The sequence below is a fragment of the Moschus berezovskii genome, chromosome 16 (assembly GCF_049115385.1).
Source record: "Moschus berezovskii isolate FMDL1 chromosome 16, NW_MosBer_1.0, whole genome shotgun sequence".
Lineage (NCBI taxonomy): Eukaryota > Metazoa > Chordata > Mammalia > Artiodactyla > Moschidae > Moschus > Moschus berezovskii.
Window position 1 is genome coordinate 6005564 of NC_142475.1, and position 17710 is coordinate 6023273.

General features: G+C 41.4%; 1 protein-coding gene across 1 annotated transcript in view; it reads right to left on the reverse strand.

The window, feature by feature from the left end:
* The window catches only part of CNGB3 (cyclic nucleotide gated channel subunit beta 3), a 194958-nt gene that overhangs the window by 83697 nt on the left and 93551 nt on the right, over positions 1–17710 (reverse strand). Inside the window, exons 6-7 of the mRNA XM_055432099.2 lie at positions 17174–17382; positions 6598–6648 (exon numbers count right to left, since the gene is read on the reverse strand). Of these exons, the coding sequence (XP_055288074.2) occupies positions 6598–6648; positions 17174–17382 (260 nt within the window). The remainder of the gene's footprint in view (positions 1–6597; positions 6649–17173; positions 17383–17710) is intronic.

Sequence of the window (17710 nt, forward strand, 5' to 3'; positions counted from 1 at the left end):
TTGTTTTCAGTTAGATATGCATGGTGTCACTGCAAGGTAGATCAACACCATGAAAACAAGAACACTATTTCATAGCTGATGTCCAGTGAATTTCATTTCCAACTTCATGCATCTGATCTTGCTAAGCTTAGGCGTTGCATTTTTCTGGAATTTTGTTGAGCTGTCACATGTATTTCAGATAAGGCCTGGTTGCTACTGTTAGAAAATATTTTAATAGCATTTTGGACTTGGGGTTTTTGGACTGAAGCTCAAGCTCATTCTTGATTTCATTTGAAACAATTGGACATCCATTGTAGTGATAGATCTTTATGTTTCAACCAGTTCTCCAGTGGTCAGGCTGATTCTATTGGTGGTGGTTCATCCAGACGCTTCAGTTCTTTCTACTTCTCTCTACTTTGGATCATATTGTTAACAACAAACAGCTGTGAGCATATCTGTCAGAGAAGGTACAGGCTAACAGAGAGGAGAGGAGAGAAATCGGTCCCATTTACAACTAATCATCAGTTCTGATGGGAGAAGGTATTGAAAGTACCATTATAGCTAAAAACATATTTTAAATATGTGATGTATTTAAATTATTCTGGCTTTATATTACCCTGGTAATTGTTAAATGACAGCATCACACTTGCATACTTTCCTGATTTCAATGATAACAATAAAAATTTTTATGTAAGATAATGATTCATTTTCATTCATCTTTATGTTATCTTGAAAAATAGGGTACATTAAATAAACATTTAATTTATTTAAGATAATTAAAAGCAGCTAAGAATTTTCTGTAAGGCCATACATATGGAATGAAAAGTTAAAGTAATTAATTGTGTACTAGAATTTCAAAGCCTAGTGTTATTGAAAAGAAATGGGACTCTCAGTTTGAATCAACTAGATTGGTTACCATAAACAAATGATTTACTAGAAGTATTGGCTTAGAAATGCATAATATCATCAAACCTTATTGATTTTATCCTATGGATACTGGGCCTCATGACAAGTTGAGAGGTGTACAGAGAGTTACTATAATAATGTCTTATAAATGAGGACCCAGGAGCACGGAATTGCTGATTTGTCTAGTGCTATTTCAACATCCAATTGCTTGAAGGCCCATTTGACTTTTCCATGCAGACAGTCAATAAGTTGTGCTTGATATTAACATATTAGCATGGATTTGTGTAGACAGAGATGATTTATTTATCACTGAATTGTAGAAAATGAAATTAAGTAATGACCAACACTGTACTCTGTACAAGGAACTTTGCAAAGAACGCTGGAGTTAAGATATTGTTTCTGTCCACAAGAAATTAACAGTCTATGATAGGATAACCAAGGACAAAAATAGGTATAGTACAATGCCATAAGACATGTCTTATATGTCCACTTGCAATGCAGGAGACCCCAGTTCGATTCCTGGGTCAGGAAGATCTGCTGGAGAAGGGATAGGCTACCCATTCCAGTATTCTTTGGCTTCCCTGGTGGCTCAGTTGGTAAAGAATCTGGCTGTAATGCAGGAGACCTGGGTTTGATCCCTGGGTTGGGAAGATCCCCTGAAGAAAGGAAAGGCTACCCATTCCAGTATTCTGGCCTGGAGAATTCTATGGACTGTATAGTCCATGGTGTCGCCAAGAGTCGGACACGACTGAATGACTTTCACTTCACACATGACATGTGGGATGTGCTAAGGAAATTCAAAAGAAATGACCTCAATTAAAAGTGAAAGTTTACATTTAGAAACTCATATTAAATATATGAGTCAATTTGCATTTATTCAAATTCAAGAAAGTGATTAAGAGTTTGAAATAAGCTTTGTAGCACTTACAAAGAATATTAGTTCTCTTTGTAGAGTTCATCAAAGTAGTTTAGATCTTTTATGACTATATCCAAGTATGTGGGAAAGTTTTACAAAGAAAATTAGTTGGAGATAAAAAAACATTGAAAGAAATTGCAATCACCATTGATTGCCAATAGGGTCAATTTGGCACCTAAACTTAGATCTGTGTATTTTACAAAATTAGAGACCACTATGAAAACTCAGCAGTGGCCACAGGACTGGAAAAGGTCAGTCTTCATTCCAATCCCAAAGAATGCTCAAACTACTGCACAATTGCACTCATCTCACACACTAGTAAAGTCATGCTCAAAATTCCCCAAGCCAGGCTTCAGCAATATGTGAACCGTGAACTCCCAGATGTTCAAGCAGGTTTTAGAAAAGGCAGAGGCACCAGAGATCAAATTGCCAACATCTGCTGGATCATGGAGAAAGCAAGAGAGTTCCAGAAAAACATCTATTTCTATTAATTGTCTATGCCAAAGCCTTTGACTGTGTGGATCGCAATAAACTGTGGAAAATTCTGAAAGAGATGGGAATCCCAGACCACCTGACCTGCCTCTTGAGAAACCTGTATGCAGGTCAGGAAGCAACAGTTAGAACTGGACATGGAACAACAGACTGGTTCCATATCGGAAAAGGAGTACGTCAAGGTTGTATATTGTCACCCTGCTTATTAAACTTATATGCAGAGTACATCATGAGGAACGCTGGGCTGGAAGAAGCATAAGCTGGAATCAAGATTGCCGGGAGAAATATCAATAACCTCAGATATGCAGATGACACCACCCTTATGGCAGAAAGTGAAGAGGAACTCAAAAGCCTCTTGATGAAAGTGAAAGAGGAGAGTGAAAAGGTTGGCTTGAAGCTCAACATTCAGAAAACGAAGATCATGGCATCTGGTCCCATCACTTCATGGGAAATATACGGGGAAACACTGGAAACAGTGTCAGACTTTATTTTGGGGGGCTCCAAAATCACTGTGGATGCTAATTGCAGCCATGAAATTAAAAGATGCTTACTCCTTGGAAGGAAAGTTATGACCAACCTAGATAGTATATTAAAAAGCAGAGACATTACTTTGCCAACCAAGGTCCATCTAGTCAAGGCTATGGTTTTTCCCGTGGTCATGTATGGATGTGAGAGTTGGACTGTGAAGAAAGCTGATTGCCGAAGAATTGATGCTTTTGAACTGTGGTGCTGGAGAAGACTCTTGAGAGTCCCTTGGACTGCAAGAAGATCCAACCAGTCCATTCTAAAGGAGATCAGTCCTGGGTGTTCATTGGAAGGACTGATGCTAAAGCTGAAACTCCAATACTTTGGCCACCTCACGGGACGAGTTGACTCACTGGAAAAGACTCTGATGCTGGGAAGGACTGGGGACAGGAGGAGAAGGGGATGACAGAGAATGAGATGGCTGGATGGCATCACCGACTCGATGGACATGAGTTTGAGTGAACTCTGGGAGTTGGTGATGGACAGGAAGGCCTGGCGTGCTGTGATTCATGGGGTCACAAAGAGTCAGACACGACTGAGCGACTGAACTGAACTGAACTTATAGTGTCCTTGAAATGGGAAGCTGGAATTCAGTAATACAGACTGGGTAACCTTGAATCACCTTCAACTCTCTGCCTATTTCTCAGAGTTAGGATAAACAATAAAAGATAATAAGTTCAGTTCAGTTCAGTTCAGTCGCTCAGTCATGTCCGACTCTCTGCAACCCCATGAATCACAGCATGCCAGGCCTCCCTGTCCATCACCAACTCCTGAAGTACCTTGTAAATAATTATTCAAAGGGGCAGAGGAATCAGAGGTCATATTGCCAGCATTTGTTGGATCATGGAGAAAGCAAGGGAGTTTCAGAAAAACATCTATTTCTGCCTCATTGACTATGCTAAAGCCTTTGGCTGTGTGGGTCACAGCAAACTGTGAAAAATTCTGAAAGAGATCGGAGTACCAGACCACCTTACAGTCTGCTGAAAAACATGCATATGGGTCAAGAAACAATGGTTAGAACTGGGCATGGAACAAACGACTAGTTCAAATTGGGAAAGGAGTACAACAAGGTTGTATATTGTCACCCTGCTTATTTAATTTACACGTAGTGGTTTTGTTTATTTGCTAAGTCGTGACTGACTCTTTTGTGACCCCATGGACTGTAGCCTGTTCCTCTGCCCATGGGATTTCCCAGGGAAGAATACTTGAGTGGGTTGCCATTTTCTTCTCCAGGGGATCTTCCTGACCCAGGGATTGAACCTGCATCTCCTGCATTACAGGCAGATTCTTTACTGCTGAGCCACCAAGGAAGCCCATCATGTGAAATTCCAGGGTGGATGAATCACAAGTTAGAATCAAGATTGCAGGGAGAAATATCAACGACTTCAGATATGCAAATGATACTACTCTAATGGCAGACAGTGAAGAGGAACAAAACAGCCTCTTGATGAGGATGAAAGAGAGTGAAAAAGCTGGCTTGAAACTCAACGCTGAAAAAATGAAAATCCGACTCCATCACTTCATGGTAAGTAGAAAGGGAAAGAATGGAAGTAGTGACAGATTTTATTTTCTTGGGCTCCAAAATCACTGCAGTGATTGCAGCCATGAAATTCAAAGATGCTTGCTTCTTGGAAGGAAAGCTATGATGAACCTAGACGGTGTATAAAAAAGCAGAGACATCACTTTGCCAAAGAAAGTCCATATAGTCTGAGCTACGGTAGTCATGTACTGTTGTGAAAGTTGGACCATGAAGGCTGAGTGCCAAAGAGCTGATACTTTGTACCTGTGGTGTTGGAGAAGACTCTTGAGAGTCCCTTAGACTGCAAGGAGATCAAACAGTCCATTCTAAAGGAAAATCAACACTGAATATTGATTGGAAGGATTGTTGCTTAATCTGAAGCTTCAACAATTTGGTCACCTGATGTGAAGAGCCAACTCATTGGAAAAGACCCAGATGTTGGAAAGATTGAAGGCAGGCAGAGAAGGGGAAGACAGAGGATGAGCTGGCTGGATAGCATCACTCACTCAATGCACATGAATTTGAGCAAATTCCTGGACAGAGTGAATAAGCACGGTGTGCTGCAGTCCACGTGACTTAGTGACTGAACAGCAACAACAGATAATTATGGGTGAAAAACCTACATATGGGTGAAAAAATAATATTATACAATTATTTGAAAAAGGAAGGTGCCATGTTATCTATATAATTTCTTCATTTTTAATTTGCTGTATGCCATTTGAACAATTTCCAGAGATTTTATCTTATTAAAATATTTTTTTATTTTGTATTGGAGTATAGTTGATTAACAGTGTTGGGTGAATTTCAGGTGTCCAGCAAAATGGTTCAATTATACATATACATGTATGTCGTCGTTTAATCACTAGGTCATGTCTGACACTTTTGTGGCTTGTAACCTGTCATCTTCCTCTGTCCATGAGATTTTCCGGGTGAGAATACTGGAGTGGGTTGCCATTTCCTTCTCCATGGGATTTTCTGACCCAGTGATCAAACCCGTGTCTCCTGCATCAGCTGGCAGATTCTTTACTGCTGAGTCACCAGGGAAATCCTGGTGTTGGATGTATACATGTATATTGTATATTGAAAAGCAAAGATATTACTCTACTGACAAAGGTCATATGGTCAAAGCTACGGTCTTCCCAGTGGTCACGTATGGTTGTGAGAGCTGGACTGTAGAGAAGGCTGACTGCCAGAGAATTGATGCCTTTGAACTGTGTTGCTGGAGAAGACTCCTGAGAGTCCCTCGGACTGCAAGGAGATCCAACCAGTCAATCTTAAGGGAAATTCACCCTGAATATTCATTGGAAGGACTGATGCTGAAACTGAAGCTCCAGTTTTTGGTCACCTGATGCAAGCAGCTGACTCATTGGAAAAGTCCCTGATGCTGGGAAAGATTGAGGGCAGAAGGAGAAGAGGGCATCAGAAGATGAAAAGCTGGATGGCATGACTGACGCAATGGACATGAACTTGGGCAAACTTCTAGAGATGCACCCTGGCATGCTGCTATCCGTGGGGTCACAAAGAGTTGGACGTGACCGTGCGACTGAACAACAGCAATGTATATGTTTGTATGTGTATACGTGTTAGTTGGTTAGTCATGTCTAACTCTTTGAGGCCCCATGGACCGTAGCCTCTGTCTATGGAATTCTCCAGGCAAGAATACTGGTGTGGTTGCCATTTCCTTCCTTCCTTCAGAGGATCTTCCTGACGCAGGAATCGAACCTGGGTCTCTTGCATTGCAGGCAGATTCTTTACCATCTGAGCCACCAGGGAAACCTATGTATATGTATATTCTTTTTCAAATTCTTTTTCTTATTTAAGTTGTTGCAGAATATTGAGCAGGGTTCCCTGTGTTATTTCATACCGTATTTTATGCTATATGAACAAGAATGAAATAGGAGTAGAAACAATTTTGTTGACTTTTACATCATCTTGCTACATGAATTGGAGGCTAAAATTCTGTATGGACAAGACAAAATACACTCCATATTCCTTTACTGACATTTAATAGAATTTAAATATGGTTACTCTGTTTTGTTTTGCTTAATAAAGACCCATGTTTTGAATTACACATTGCACATACACAGAAGTATATTGTACAATTACTGAGAAGAAGAAACTCAGCCTAATACAACTTCATCTGTATAAACTTTGTTAAACAGGCTGCAGTTTTGAAAGGAAGTAGTTTTTTTCTGGTAGAAATTTGTGGATGGACTTAAAGTCAAAATGATACTGGATTTTGGAATTGTAAGTCACCTACCTGAAATTTTGTAGAATTCCTGTAGTGTCTCTTTAGTTCCTTTGAATCCACCTGAAATATATTATAATTCATATTAATTTTATGCAATTTCATTAAATACATTCTCACTTAAAAATATTTATAGCTATTTCCTTCTACTAGGTCCTTCCAGTTTCAGCCTATAAATACGCTTCCTCTTTACACATCTTAAATCAATAAACTTCCTTGGCTTTGTTTTCTTTTTGCACTGCTTCTAATTATTTGTCACACTCAAGCTTCTTAGAGAGTTGCCTACCTTGTTTTGTTCTATGCCCTTCCCTCATATTTATTCCTTAGCACATGGTGATTTGATGGTGATTTGACTTTTGCTCACTTCTTTAATTCCACCAAGGCCACAGTTTTGAAAGCCACCAATGATCTCTTAATGAGCACACCCAGGGAGTCCTTTATAATACTATCATTCTTTTCTGGTGGGGTTTCCCTGATAGCTCAGCTGGTAAAGAAGCTGCCTGCAATGCAGGAGACCCTGGTTCAATTCCTCGGTTGGGAAGAGCCGCTGGAGAAGTGAAAGGCTACCCACTCCAGTATTCTGGCCGGGAGAATTCCATGGACACAGTCCCTGGAGTCGCAAAAAGTTGGACACGACAGAGCGACTTTCACATTTCTTTTACGGTACTCACTGTGTTTTGAAATCACACATACCTTTCTTTCCCATTTATTTAAAATCAGTCTACTCTGTGAATGATAATCTATTTCTGGACAGGGTTGATTTTGTTTAGCAACTGTGTCTAACTAGTGACTATAAATATTAAAAGCTCAATAAATATTTGAGTGGATGAACAGGTAAAGGAGCAAAGAGATGAATAAAACTTTGGAAGCAGTTGACTTTTTGGGGACAATTTTATCTTTGAAACTTTCTTTTTCCCAAGAATCTGTAATGCCATTCTTAATTTACTTCAGTTTCAACTTTTCAGTGTCCCGCTTGCATTCTTTGACTAACCATTTAAAAGTCAGTATTTCCCAGGCTTCAGCCTTCTTCTCTTTTCTCTTCATATTTATTATACTTCCTGGGAAGTTTCATCCACTTGCAGAGTTTCAAAGTCACTAGGTATGTTGATGCTACCAACCCTCTGCAGCTGCTGCTGCTGCTAAGTCACTTCAGTCGTGTCCGACTCTGTGTGACCCTACAGACGGCAGCCCACCAGGCTCCCCCGTCCCTGGGATTCTCCAGGCAAGAACCCTGGAGTGGGTTGCCATTTCCTTCTCCAATGTGTGAAAGTGGAAAGTGAAAGTGAAGTCGCTCAGTCGTGTCCGACCCTTAGCGACCCCACAGACTGCAGCCCACCAGGCTCCTCCATCCATGGGATTTTCCAGGCAAGAGTACTGGAGTGGCTTGCCATTGAATATAAAGGCTAGTCTCAGTTAAATAAGAGCTACTGTTATTACCTGGGGCAGATTTTTTAAAAACTCAAAATAAGACATATGGGGGGAGGAACAAGATGGCGGAGGAATAGGACGGCGAGACCACTCTCTCCTCCACAAATTCATCAAAAGAACATTTGAACGTGAGTAAAGTCCACAAAACAACTTCTGAATGCTGGCAGAGGACGTCAGGCACCCAGAAAAGCAGCCCATTGTCTTCGAAAGGAGGTAGGAAAAAACATAAAAGATAAAAAGCGAGACAAAAGAAGTAAGGACGGAGCTCCGTCCCGGGAAGGGAGGCTTTAAAAAGAGAGAACTTTCCAAACACCAGGAAACACTCTCACTGGCGAATCTGTGGCGAGCCTTGGAAGCTCAGAGGGCCACATAACCTTCTTTTTTTTTAAGATTTTTTTAAAACCCACAGATTACCCGCCAAATGGTAACTCCCAGCGGAGAAGCAGCGCAGATGCCTGCATACGCCATTAGCAAGCGGGGGCTGGGCAGGGAGGAGCCGGCTGAACTGCTTAGAGAGAGGACTGGGCTTGAATGCCTCGAGAACAATTTGAGAGAACTGGGGAGAGCAAAGCAGACTGTGGGATAGCTTCCCCACGAAAAGGCGGAAAGCTCTAACCTATGACTCGGCCAGCCCCGCTCACAGAATAAAGGACTGAGCAGAGTGAGCCGGCTGCGGTCGGCCCATCCCCCATCCCCCGCCGAGACAGGCAGGGAGCGCAGCCAGAGCCGGAGCGGGCAACCGCGGCCCCAGAAAGGCATCTGATACAAACTGCAGACAGGCTTGTTGCTAATCAGGACTTCTTGGGCTCGGGCCGGTTGATATCCCCCTGAGAAGGTGCGCCGGTTGTACACCCAGAAAACTGAGTGGTGGGGACTGGGGAGGCGATAAGTCGCAGAGACCGCGCTCGCCAAACACCTGGTCCCCTGAGCTGCTCAGACTGGGGAAGGCACAAAACGCAGGCCCAACCAAGTCTGCACCTTTGTGGAGTACCTGAGAACCTGAACTTGAGCCGCTCAGACCTGGGAAGTGCATACAACCCGGTGCCGGCCTCAGACCATTCCCGGCAGAGCAACCTAGAGCCTGTGCAGTGTAGACTGGGACAGCATACGTGCTGTGAGCGGGGGCAAACCCAGTGTGGCCGAGACGCTGCGAGCACTCCCCACAGACGCCAGAGATAATCGACTGCAGCGTTCCTCCCTTCCCAGAACAGGACTGAACAACTGAGCCTTAAAAAGTGTCCACCCACCCCCTAGTACCAGGGCGGAAATTAGACACTGAAGAGACCAGCAGACAGAAGCTAAAACAGAGGGAACCACCTTGGAAATGACAGATAGAGACGTCTAGAGACTACTCCAAGAATAAGACCAAAAACCAGAGGCAAGAGGCTTAAGCCCGAATCCTGAGAACACCAGAGAAGTCCTGACTCCAGGGAACATTAATCGATAGGAGCTCATCAAACATCTCCATACCTACGCTAAACCCAAGGGTCAACAAACTCCAGAGCAAGACATACCACGCAAATTCTCCAGTAACACAGGAAACTAGCCCTGAGCTTCAATATACAGGCTGCCCAAAGTCACTCCAAACCCACTGACATCTCATAACTCATTACTGGACACTTCATTGCACTCCAGAGAGAACAAATCCAGCTCCACCCACCAGAACACCGACACAAGCTTCCATAACCAGGGAACTTTGACAAGTCACCTGTCCAACCCCACACACAGCAAGGAAACTACATAATAAAGAGAACTCCACAAACGGCCAGAAGAGGGAAAGACCACCCCAAGCAAAGCATTATAAGCAAGATGAAGAAGCAGAGAAATACCCAGAAAGTAAAGGAACAAGATAAATGCCCACCAACACAAACAAAAGAGGAAGATATAGGGAATCTACATGAAAAAGAATTTCGAATTTTGATGGTGAAAATGATTCAAAATCTTGAAAGCAAAATGGAGTTACAGATAAATAACCTGGAGAAAAGGATTGAGAAGATGGAAGAAAGGTTTAATAAGGACTTAGAGGAAATAAAAAAGAGTCAATATACAATGAATAATACAATAGATGAGATCAGAAACACTCTGGAGGGAACAAACAGTAGAATAACAGAGGCAGAAGACAGGATAAGCGAGCTAGAAGATAGAATTGTAGAAATAAATGAAACAGAGAGGAAAAAAGAAAAACAAATTAAAAGAAATGAGAACAATATTAGAGACCTCTGGGACAATGTTAAACGCTCCAACATTCGAATCATAGGAATCCCAGAAGAAGAAGACAAAAAGAAAGACCATGAAAGAATACTTGAGGAGATAATAGTTGAAAACTTCCCTAAAATAGGGAAAGAAATAATCACCCAAGTCCAAGAAACCCAGAGAGTCCCCAACAGGATAAACCCAAGGCGAAATACTCCTAGACACATATTAATCAAATTAACAAAGATCAAACACAAAGAACAAATATTAAAAGCAGCAAGGGAAAAACAGCAAATAACACACAAGGGGATTCCCATAAGGATAACAGCTGATCTTTCAACAGAAACTCTTCAGGCCAGGAGGGAATGGCAAGACATACTTAAAGTGATGAAAGAAAATAACCTACAGCCCAGACTACTGTACCCAGCAAGGATCTCATTCAAATATGAAGGAGAAATCAAAAGCTTTACAGACAAGCAAAAGCTGAGAGAATTCAGCATTACCAAACCAGCTCTCCAACAAATGCTAAAGGATCTTTTCTAGACAGGAAACACAGAAAGGGTGTACAAATTCGAACCCAAAGCAATAAAGAAAATGGCTACGGGATCGTACTTATCAATAATTACCTTAAACGTAAATGGGTTGAATGCCCCAACCAAAAGACAAAGGCTGGCTGAATGGATACAAAAACAAGACCCCCATATATGTTGTCTGCAAGAGACCCACCTCAAAACGAGGGACACATACAGACTGAAAGTGAAGGGCTGGAAAAAGATATTCCATGCAAATAGAGACCAAAAGAAAGCAGGAGTAGCAATACTCATATCAGATAAAATAGACTTTAAAACAAAGGCTGTGAAAAGAGACAAAGAAGGAAACTACATAATGATCAAAGGATCAATCCAAGATGAAGATATAACAATTATAAATATTTATGCACCCAACATAGGAGCACCGCAATATGTAAGACAATTACTAACAAGTATGAAAGGGGAAATTAACAATAATGCAATAATAGTGGGAGATTTTAATACCCCACTTACATCTATGGATAGATCAACTAAACAGAAAATTAACAAGGAAACACAATCTTTAAATGATACAATAGACCAGTTAGACCTAATTGATATCTATAGGACATTTCACCCCAAAACAATGAATTTCACCTTTTTCTCAAGTGCACATGGAACCTTTTCCAAGATAGATCACATCCTGGGCCATAAATCTAGCCTTGGTATATTCAAAAAAATTGAAATCATTCCATGCATCTTTTCTGACCACAATGCAGTAAAATTAGATCTCAATTATGGGAGAAAAACTATTAAACATGCCAACATATGGAGGCTGAACAACATGCTGCTGAACAACGAACAAATCATAGAAGAAATCAAAAGAGAAATCAAAATATGCATAGAAATGAATGAAAATGAAAACACAACAACCCAAAACCTCTGGGACACTGTAAAAGCAGTGCTAAGGGGGAAGTTCATAGCAATACAGGCACACCTCAAGAAACAAGAAAAAAGTCAACTAAATAACCTAACTCTACATCTAAAGCAACTAGAAAAGGAAGAAATGAAGAACCCCAGGGTCAGTAGAAGGAAAGAAATCGTAAAAATTAGGGCAGAGATAAATGCAAAAGAAACAAAAGAGACCATAGCAAAAATCAACAAAGCCAAAAGCTGGTTCTTTGAGAAGGTAAATAAAATCGACAAACCACTAGCCAGACTTATCAAGAAACAAAGGGAGAAGAACCAAATCAATAAAATTAGAAATGAAAATGGAGAGATCACAACTGACAACACAGAAATACAAAGGATTATTAGAGAATACTATCAGCAATTATATGGCAATAAAATGAATAACCTGGAAGAAATGGACAAATTCCTAGAAAAGTACAACTTTCCAAAACTGAACCAGGAAGAAATAGAAAATCTGAACAGACCCATCACAAGCACGGAACTAGAGGCTGAAATCAAGAATCTTCCAGCAAACAAAAGCCCAGGTCCAGATGGCTTCACAGCCGAATTCTACCAAAAATTTAGAGAAGAGCTAACACCTATTCTACTCAAACTCTTCCAGAAAATTGCTGAGGAAGGGAAACTTCCAAACTCATTCTATGAGGCCACCATCACCCTAATCCCAAAACCTGGTAAAGACCCCACAAAAAAAGAAAACTATAGGCCAATATCACTGATGAACATAGATGCAAAAATCCTTAACAAAATTCTAGCAATCAGAATCCAACAGCATATTAAGAAGATCATACATCATGACCAAGTTGGCTTTATCCCAGGAATGCAAGGATTCTTCAATATCCGCAAATCAGTCAACGTAATACACCACATTAACAAACTGAAAAATAAAAATCATATGATTATCTCAATAGATGCAGAGAAAGCCTTCGACAAAATTCAACATCCATTTATGATAAAAACCCTCCAGAAAGTGGGAATAGAAGGGACATACCTCAACATAATAAAAGCTATATATGACAAACCCACAGCAAACATTATCCTCAATGGTGAAAAACTGAAAGCATTTCCCCTAAAGTCAGGAACAAGACAAGGGTGCCCACTCTCACCACTACTCTTCAACATAGTTCTGGAAGTTTTGGCTACAGCAATCAGAGCAGAAAAAGACATAAAAGGAATACAAATTGGGAAAGAAGAAGTAAAACTTTCACTGTTTGCTGATGACATGATCCTCTACACAGAAAACCCTAGAGACTCTACCAGAAAACTACTAGAGCTAATCAATGATTACAGTAACGTTGCAGGATATAAAATCAACACACAGAAATCCCTTGCATTCCTATACACTAATAATGAGAAAATAGAAAGAGAAATTAAGGAAACTATTCCATTCACTGTTGCAACAAAAAGAATTAAATACTTAGGAATATATCTACCTAAGGAAACAAAAGACTTGTACATAGAAACTATAAAACACTAGTGAAAGCAGTCAAAGAGGACACTAATAGATGGAGAAATATACCATGCTCATGGATTGGAAGAATAAATATTGTAAAAATGAGTATACTACCCAAAGTAATTTATACATTCAATGCAATCCCTATCAAGCTACCAAAGATTTTTTTCACAGAACTAGAACAAATAATCTCACAATTTGTATGGAAATACAAAAAACCTCGAATAGCCAAAGCAATCTTGAGGAAGAAAAATGGAACTGGGGGAATTAACCTGCCAGACTTCAGGCTCTACTACAAAGCCACAGTCATCAAGACAGTATGGTACTGGCATAAAGACAGAAATATAGATCAATGGAACAAAATAGAAAGCCCAGAGATAAATCCACGCACCTATGGACACCTCATCTTTGACAAAGGAGGCAAGAATATAAAATGGAGAAAAGACAGTCTCTTTAACAAGTGGTGCTGGGAAAACTGGTCAGCCACTTGTAAAACAATGAAACTAGAACACTTCCTAACACCATACACCAAAATAAACTCAAAATGGATTAGAGAGCTAAATGTAAGACCAGGAACTATAAAACTCCTAGAGGAGAACGTAGGCAAAACACTCTCCGACATAAATCACAGCAGGATCCTCCATGACCCACCTCCCAGAATATTGGAAATAAAAGCAAAAATAAACAAATGGGACCTAATTAAAATCAAAAGCTTCTGCACAGCAAAGGAAACTCTAAGCAAGGTGAAAAGACAGCCTTCAGAATGGGAGAAAATAATAGCAAATGAAGCAACTGATAAAGGATTAATCTCCAAATTATACAAGCAGCTCCTGCAGCTCAATTCCAGAAAAATAAATGACCCAATCAAAAAATGGGCCAAAGAACTAAACAGACATTTCTCCAAAGAAGACATAAATATGGCTAAAAAGCACATGAAAAAATGCTCAACATCCCTCATAATCAGAGAAATGCAAATCAAAACCACAATGAGATACCATTTCACACCAGTCAGAATGGCTGCTATCCAAAAGTCCACATGCAATAAATGCTGGAGAGGATGTGGAGAGAAAGGAACCCTCTTAAACTGTTGGTGGGAATGCAAACTAGTACAGCCACTATGGAGAACAGTGTGGAGATTCCTCAAAAAATTGGAAATAGAACTGCCATATGATCCAGCAATTGCACTCCTGGGCATACATACCGAGGAAACCAGAATTGAAAGAGACACGTGTACTCCAATGTTCATTGCAGCACTGTTTATAATAGCCAGGACATGGAAACAACCTAGATGTCCATCTGCAGACGAATGGATAAGAAAGCTTTGGTACATATACACAATGGAGTATTATTCAGCAATTAAAAAGAATACATTTGAATCAGTTCTAATGAGGTGGATGAAACTGGAGCCTATTATACAGAGTGAAGTAAGCCAGAAAGAAAAACACCAATACAGTATACTAACACATATATATGGAATTTAGAAAGATGCAAATGATAACCCTGTATACGAGACAGCAAAAGAGACACAGATATATAGAACAGTCTTTGGGACTCTATGGGAGAGGGTGAGGGTGGGATGATTTGGGAGAATGGCATTGAAACACGTATGTTGTCATATGTGAAATGAATCACTAGTTCAGGGTCAATGCATGTTATAGGATGCTCGGGGTTGGCATGCGGGGATGACCCAGAGGGAAGATAAAGGGAGGTGGGAGGTGGGAGGGGTGTTCAGGAGGGGGAACTTATGTAAACCCGGGGCAAATTCATATCAATGTATGGCAAAACCAACCAATATAATATTGTAAAATAATTTGCCTCCAATAAAAAATAAATTAATAAAAAAAAAAAAACTCAAAATAAGTTCCTGTTCTCTTGTAGGCACCAAAGCCACCACTCATAAGTTGACCAAAAAATAAATGATGACAGTGACAGCTAACAAAGCTGGCAGCACACCACTGCTTGGTGCCTGCCAGGCCCGAGGCGTCACCCCTCCTCCTATAACATCCCAGAAATACTCAGTAAGAGGCTAATAAGGAAGAACCCAGATTCATACATAGTTTCCTCTGGCTACCAAGCCCGTGCATTTTCTAATACCACTGTTGATAAGATAAAATGAAAATGGAAGTGTTAGTTGCTCAGTCGTGCCCAACTCTGCAACCCTGTGGACTGTAGCCCACCAGACTCATCAGTCCATGCAATTCTTCAGGCAAGAATAATAGAGTGGGTAACTATTCCCTTTTCCAGGGGATCTTCCTGACTGAGGGATTGAACCTGGGTCTCCCGCATTGTAGGCAGATTCTTTGCCATGTGAGCCACCAGGGAAGCCCACAAGATGAAGTAGGATGTGACTAGTACAAGAAACTAGAGGCAGAAAATCACTATGTGACCAGTATATGTGTGACATTCAGTTCAGTTCAGTCGCTCAGTCGTGTCCGACTCTCCGTGACCCCATGAATCACAGCACGCCAGGCCTCCCTGTCCATCACCAACTCCCGGAGTTCACTCAAACTCATGTCCACAGAGTCGGTGATGCCATCCAGCCATCTCACTCTTGGTCGTCCCCTTCCCCTCCCGCCCCCAACCTTTCCCAGCATCAGAGTCTTTTCCAGTGAGTCAACTCGTCGCATGAGGTGGCCAAAGTATTGGAGTTTCAGCTTTAGCATCAGTCCTTCCAATGAACACCCAGGACTGATCTCCTCTAGAATGGACTGGTTGGATCTCCTTTTAGAAACATGTAATCAAAGTTTCAAAGTCTAAAACTACCTACTCTGAATTAAAGAAACCATTAAACTTCATTTGAACAAACAAAGCAGTTAGTTCCTGCTCTATATTTGTGGCTTGTGATAATGAGTTTTAAATGGAGGCCACTGAGTGTATTTTTATTGGTTATTTTTCTTGGTTTTAACACTCCATTATGTGCAAAGATGTCTTCGAAAATTGAAAATGAAGTTTCTCCTTGCTGACTTTGTCATTTTCCATTTGTTAAACATTGATTTTCTCCCCATCTTGTGCATCTAATGAGGTTGAAATCAGTGCTCACTTGCTAGCGTGGCGTTTCCCTCTTATTTGTGGGCCGTCATCGCCGTTCATCAACCTGCCAGTGCGCTTAGAGGAGTGCCGAGCTAACTGATGCTCGAAGGAATGGTTTGAATAGATTTTTGCCATAACTTTAGCTCTGGCCTTTAGAATTTCTTCCTAGGAAAGATTTCAATTGCAGAAGGCATTCCCCATCAAATGGTATTTTTAAAGGAAAAAAACAAAAGCAAAACTACTCTTTTCAGCTTTCTGATAACTTAAAACCATCTAAAGATTCAGAAGAAAATATTCAGGAGATTAAGGAACCTACCTCTTTCCTTCAAAAACATGTACGAGCCCAGGGTGCCATGCACTTGGTTGCTCTGCTCACCCCAGGTGGCCCTGGAGGGTCTGCTTCTGTGCAGCCCTATCCAGGACTGAGAGAAGATACCACAGGGCACGCGGGTGGGAAAGGAAGCATCCTTTTAGTGAACGGGGAGGGGCGTGTGAGATTTGGGTGTGTACTTGTGGAAACTTATTCTTCTCTTTCTGTCTTAGATAGATGGGATTGACTGTGAAATCCCCTCAACAGTGAGAATGAATCCGGGAGACGATGAGGGTGAGAAGGCTCTTTCCGAGGTGGATCGAACAGGGCGCTGGATGCTGGGGAATGGGGTGTGATGAATCTGGAAAGTGAAGTGCGGAAAGGAGATGGGCAGCGGACACAGCTCCAGGCCCCCTACGTGCGTCAGTTCCTCCCGTCCCCCCATCAGTGTTATGAAGGTTGTTATTTTAAAATGAAGACACTGGAGCGCAGGGACGTGCGTGGTCCCCAGCGCACCGGGGAGGGCGCAGCGCTTGTTTTGTTATCGGCATTACTATACTGGTGGCTCCAGTGGCTGCAGACCCACCAATGCAGCCCTTCAGACGTTACATTAACAAGCAAACGTTACTGTGTGTTTTGTAGTCCAACCTTCGATATTCCTTTGTCAGTTTCTGCTTCTCCCGAGCCCCTACTTACTATTATATCTCCTCCTCTCATAAACTGGAGCCTGGGCTGGATTAATAGCAGATCGAAAAGGTAGACGGCATCGCATATGAGGTCGGTAATAAGCCAGTATAGCGTATTGTGTGGTGTCTGGTACGGGAAGACCACTCGCAGGGGTATAAACCAGCAGTTCCAGTTAAAGGCGATGCTGACAAGCGAGAGCCACAGGAGATAGAATCGATCTGGAAAAAAAGCGACAGGAGCAATCCACATGGCATGTAAAGAACATTAAAATAATTCTGTTGCTTAGTTTGGTAAAGTTGGGGCACTCCCCTCTGGAGATAAGGAATTTGTGTATGAGGCTCTGTTTACAACAATCACAAGGTTCTGCCGCTAGAGCCGAGGCGTCAGGCTTTAGGAGGGATGTTAGATGATCTTAGCAGCTTTCCTAACTTTGTAGGGCGTCCTTCCTGTTTCCGAGAGAGGTGGCCACTGTGTCTCTCTGCCGGAGTAACTGCACGATTAGCATCAGGGGAGGGGAACCCAAGGAAAAGTCGTAGGCCTCACTGT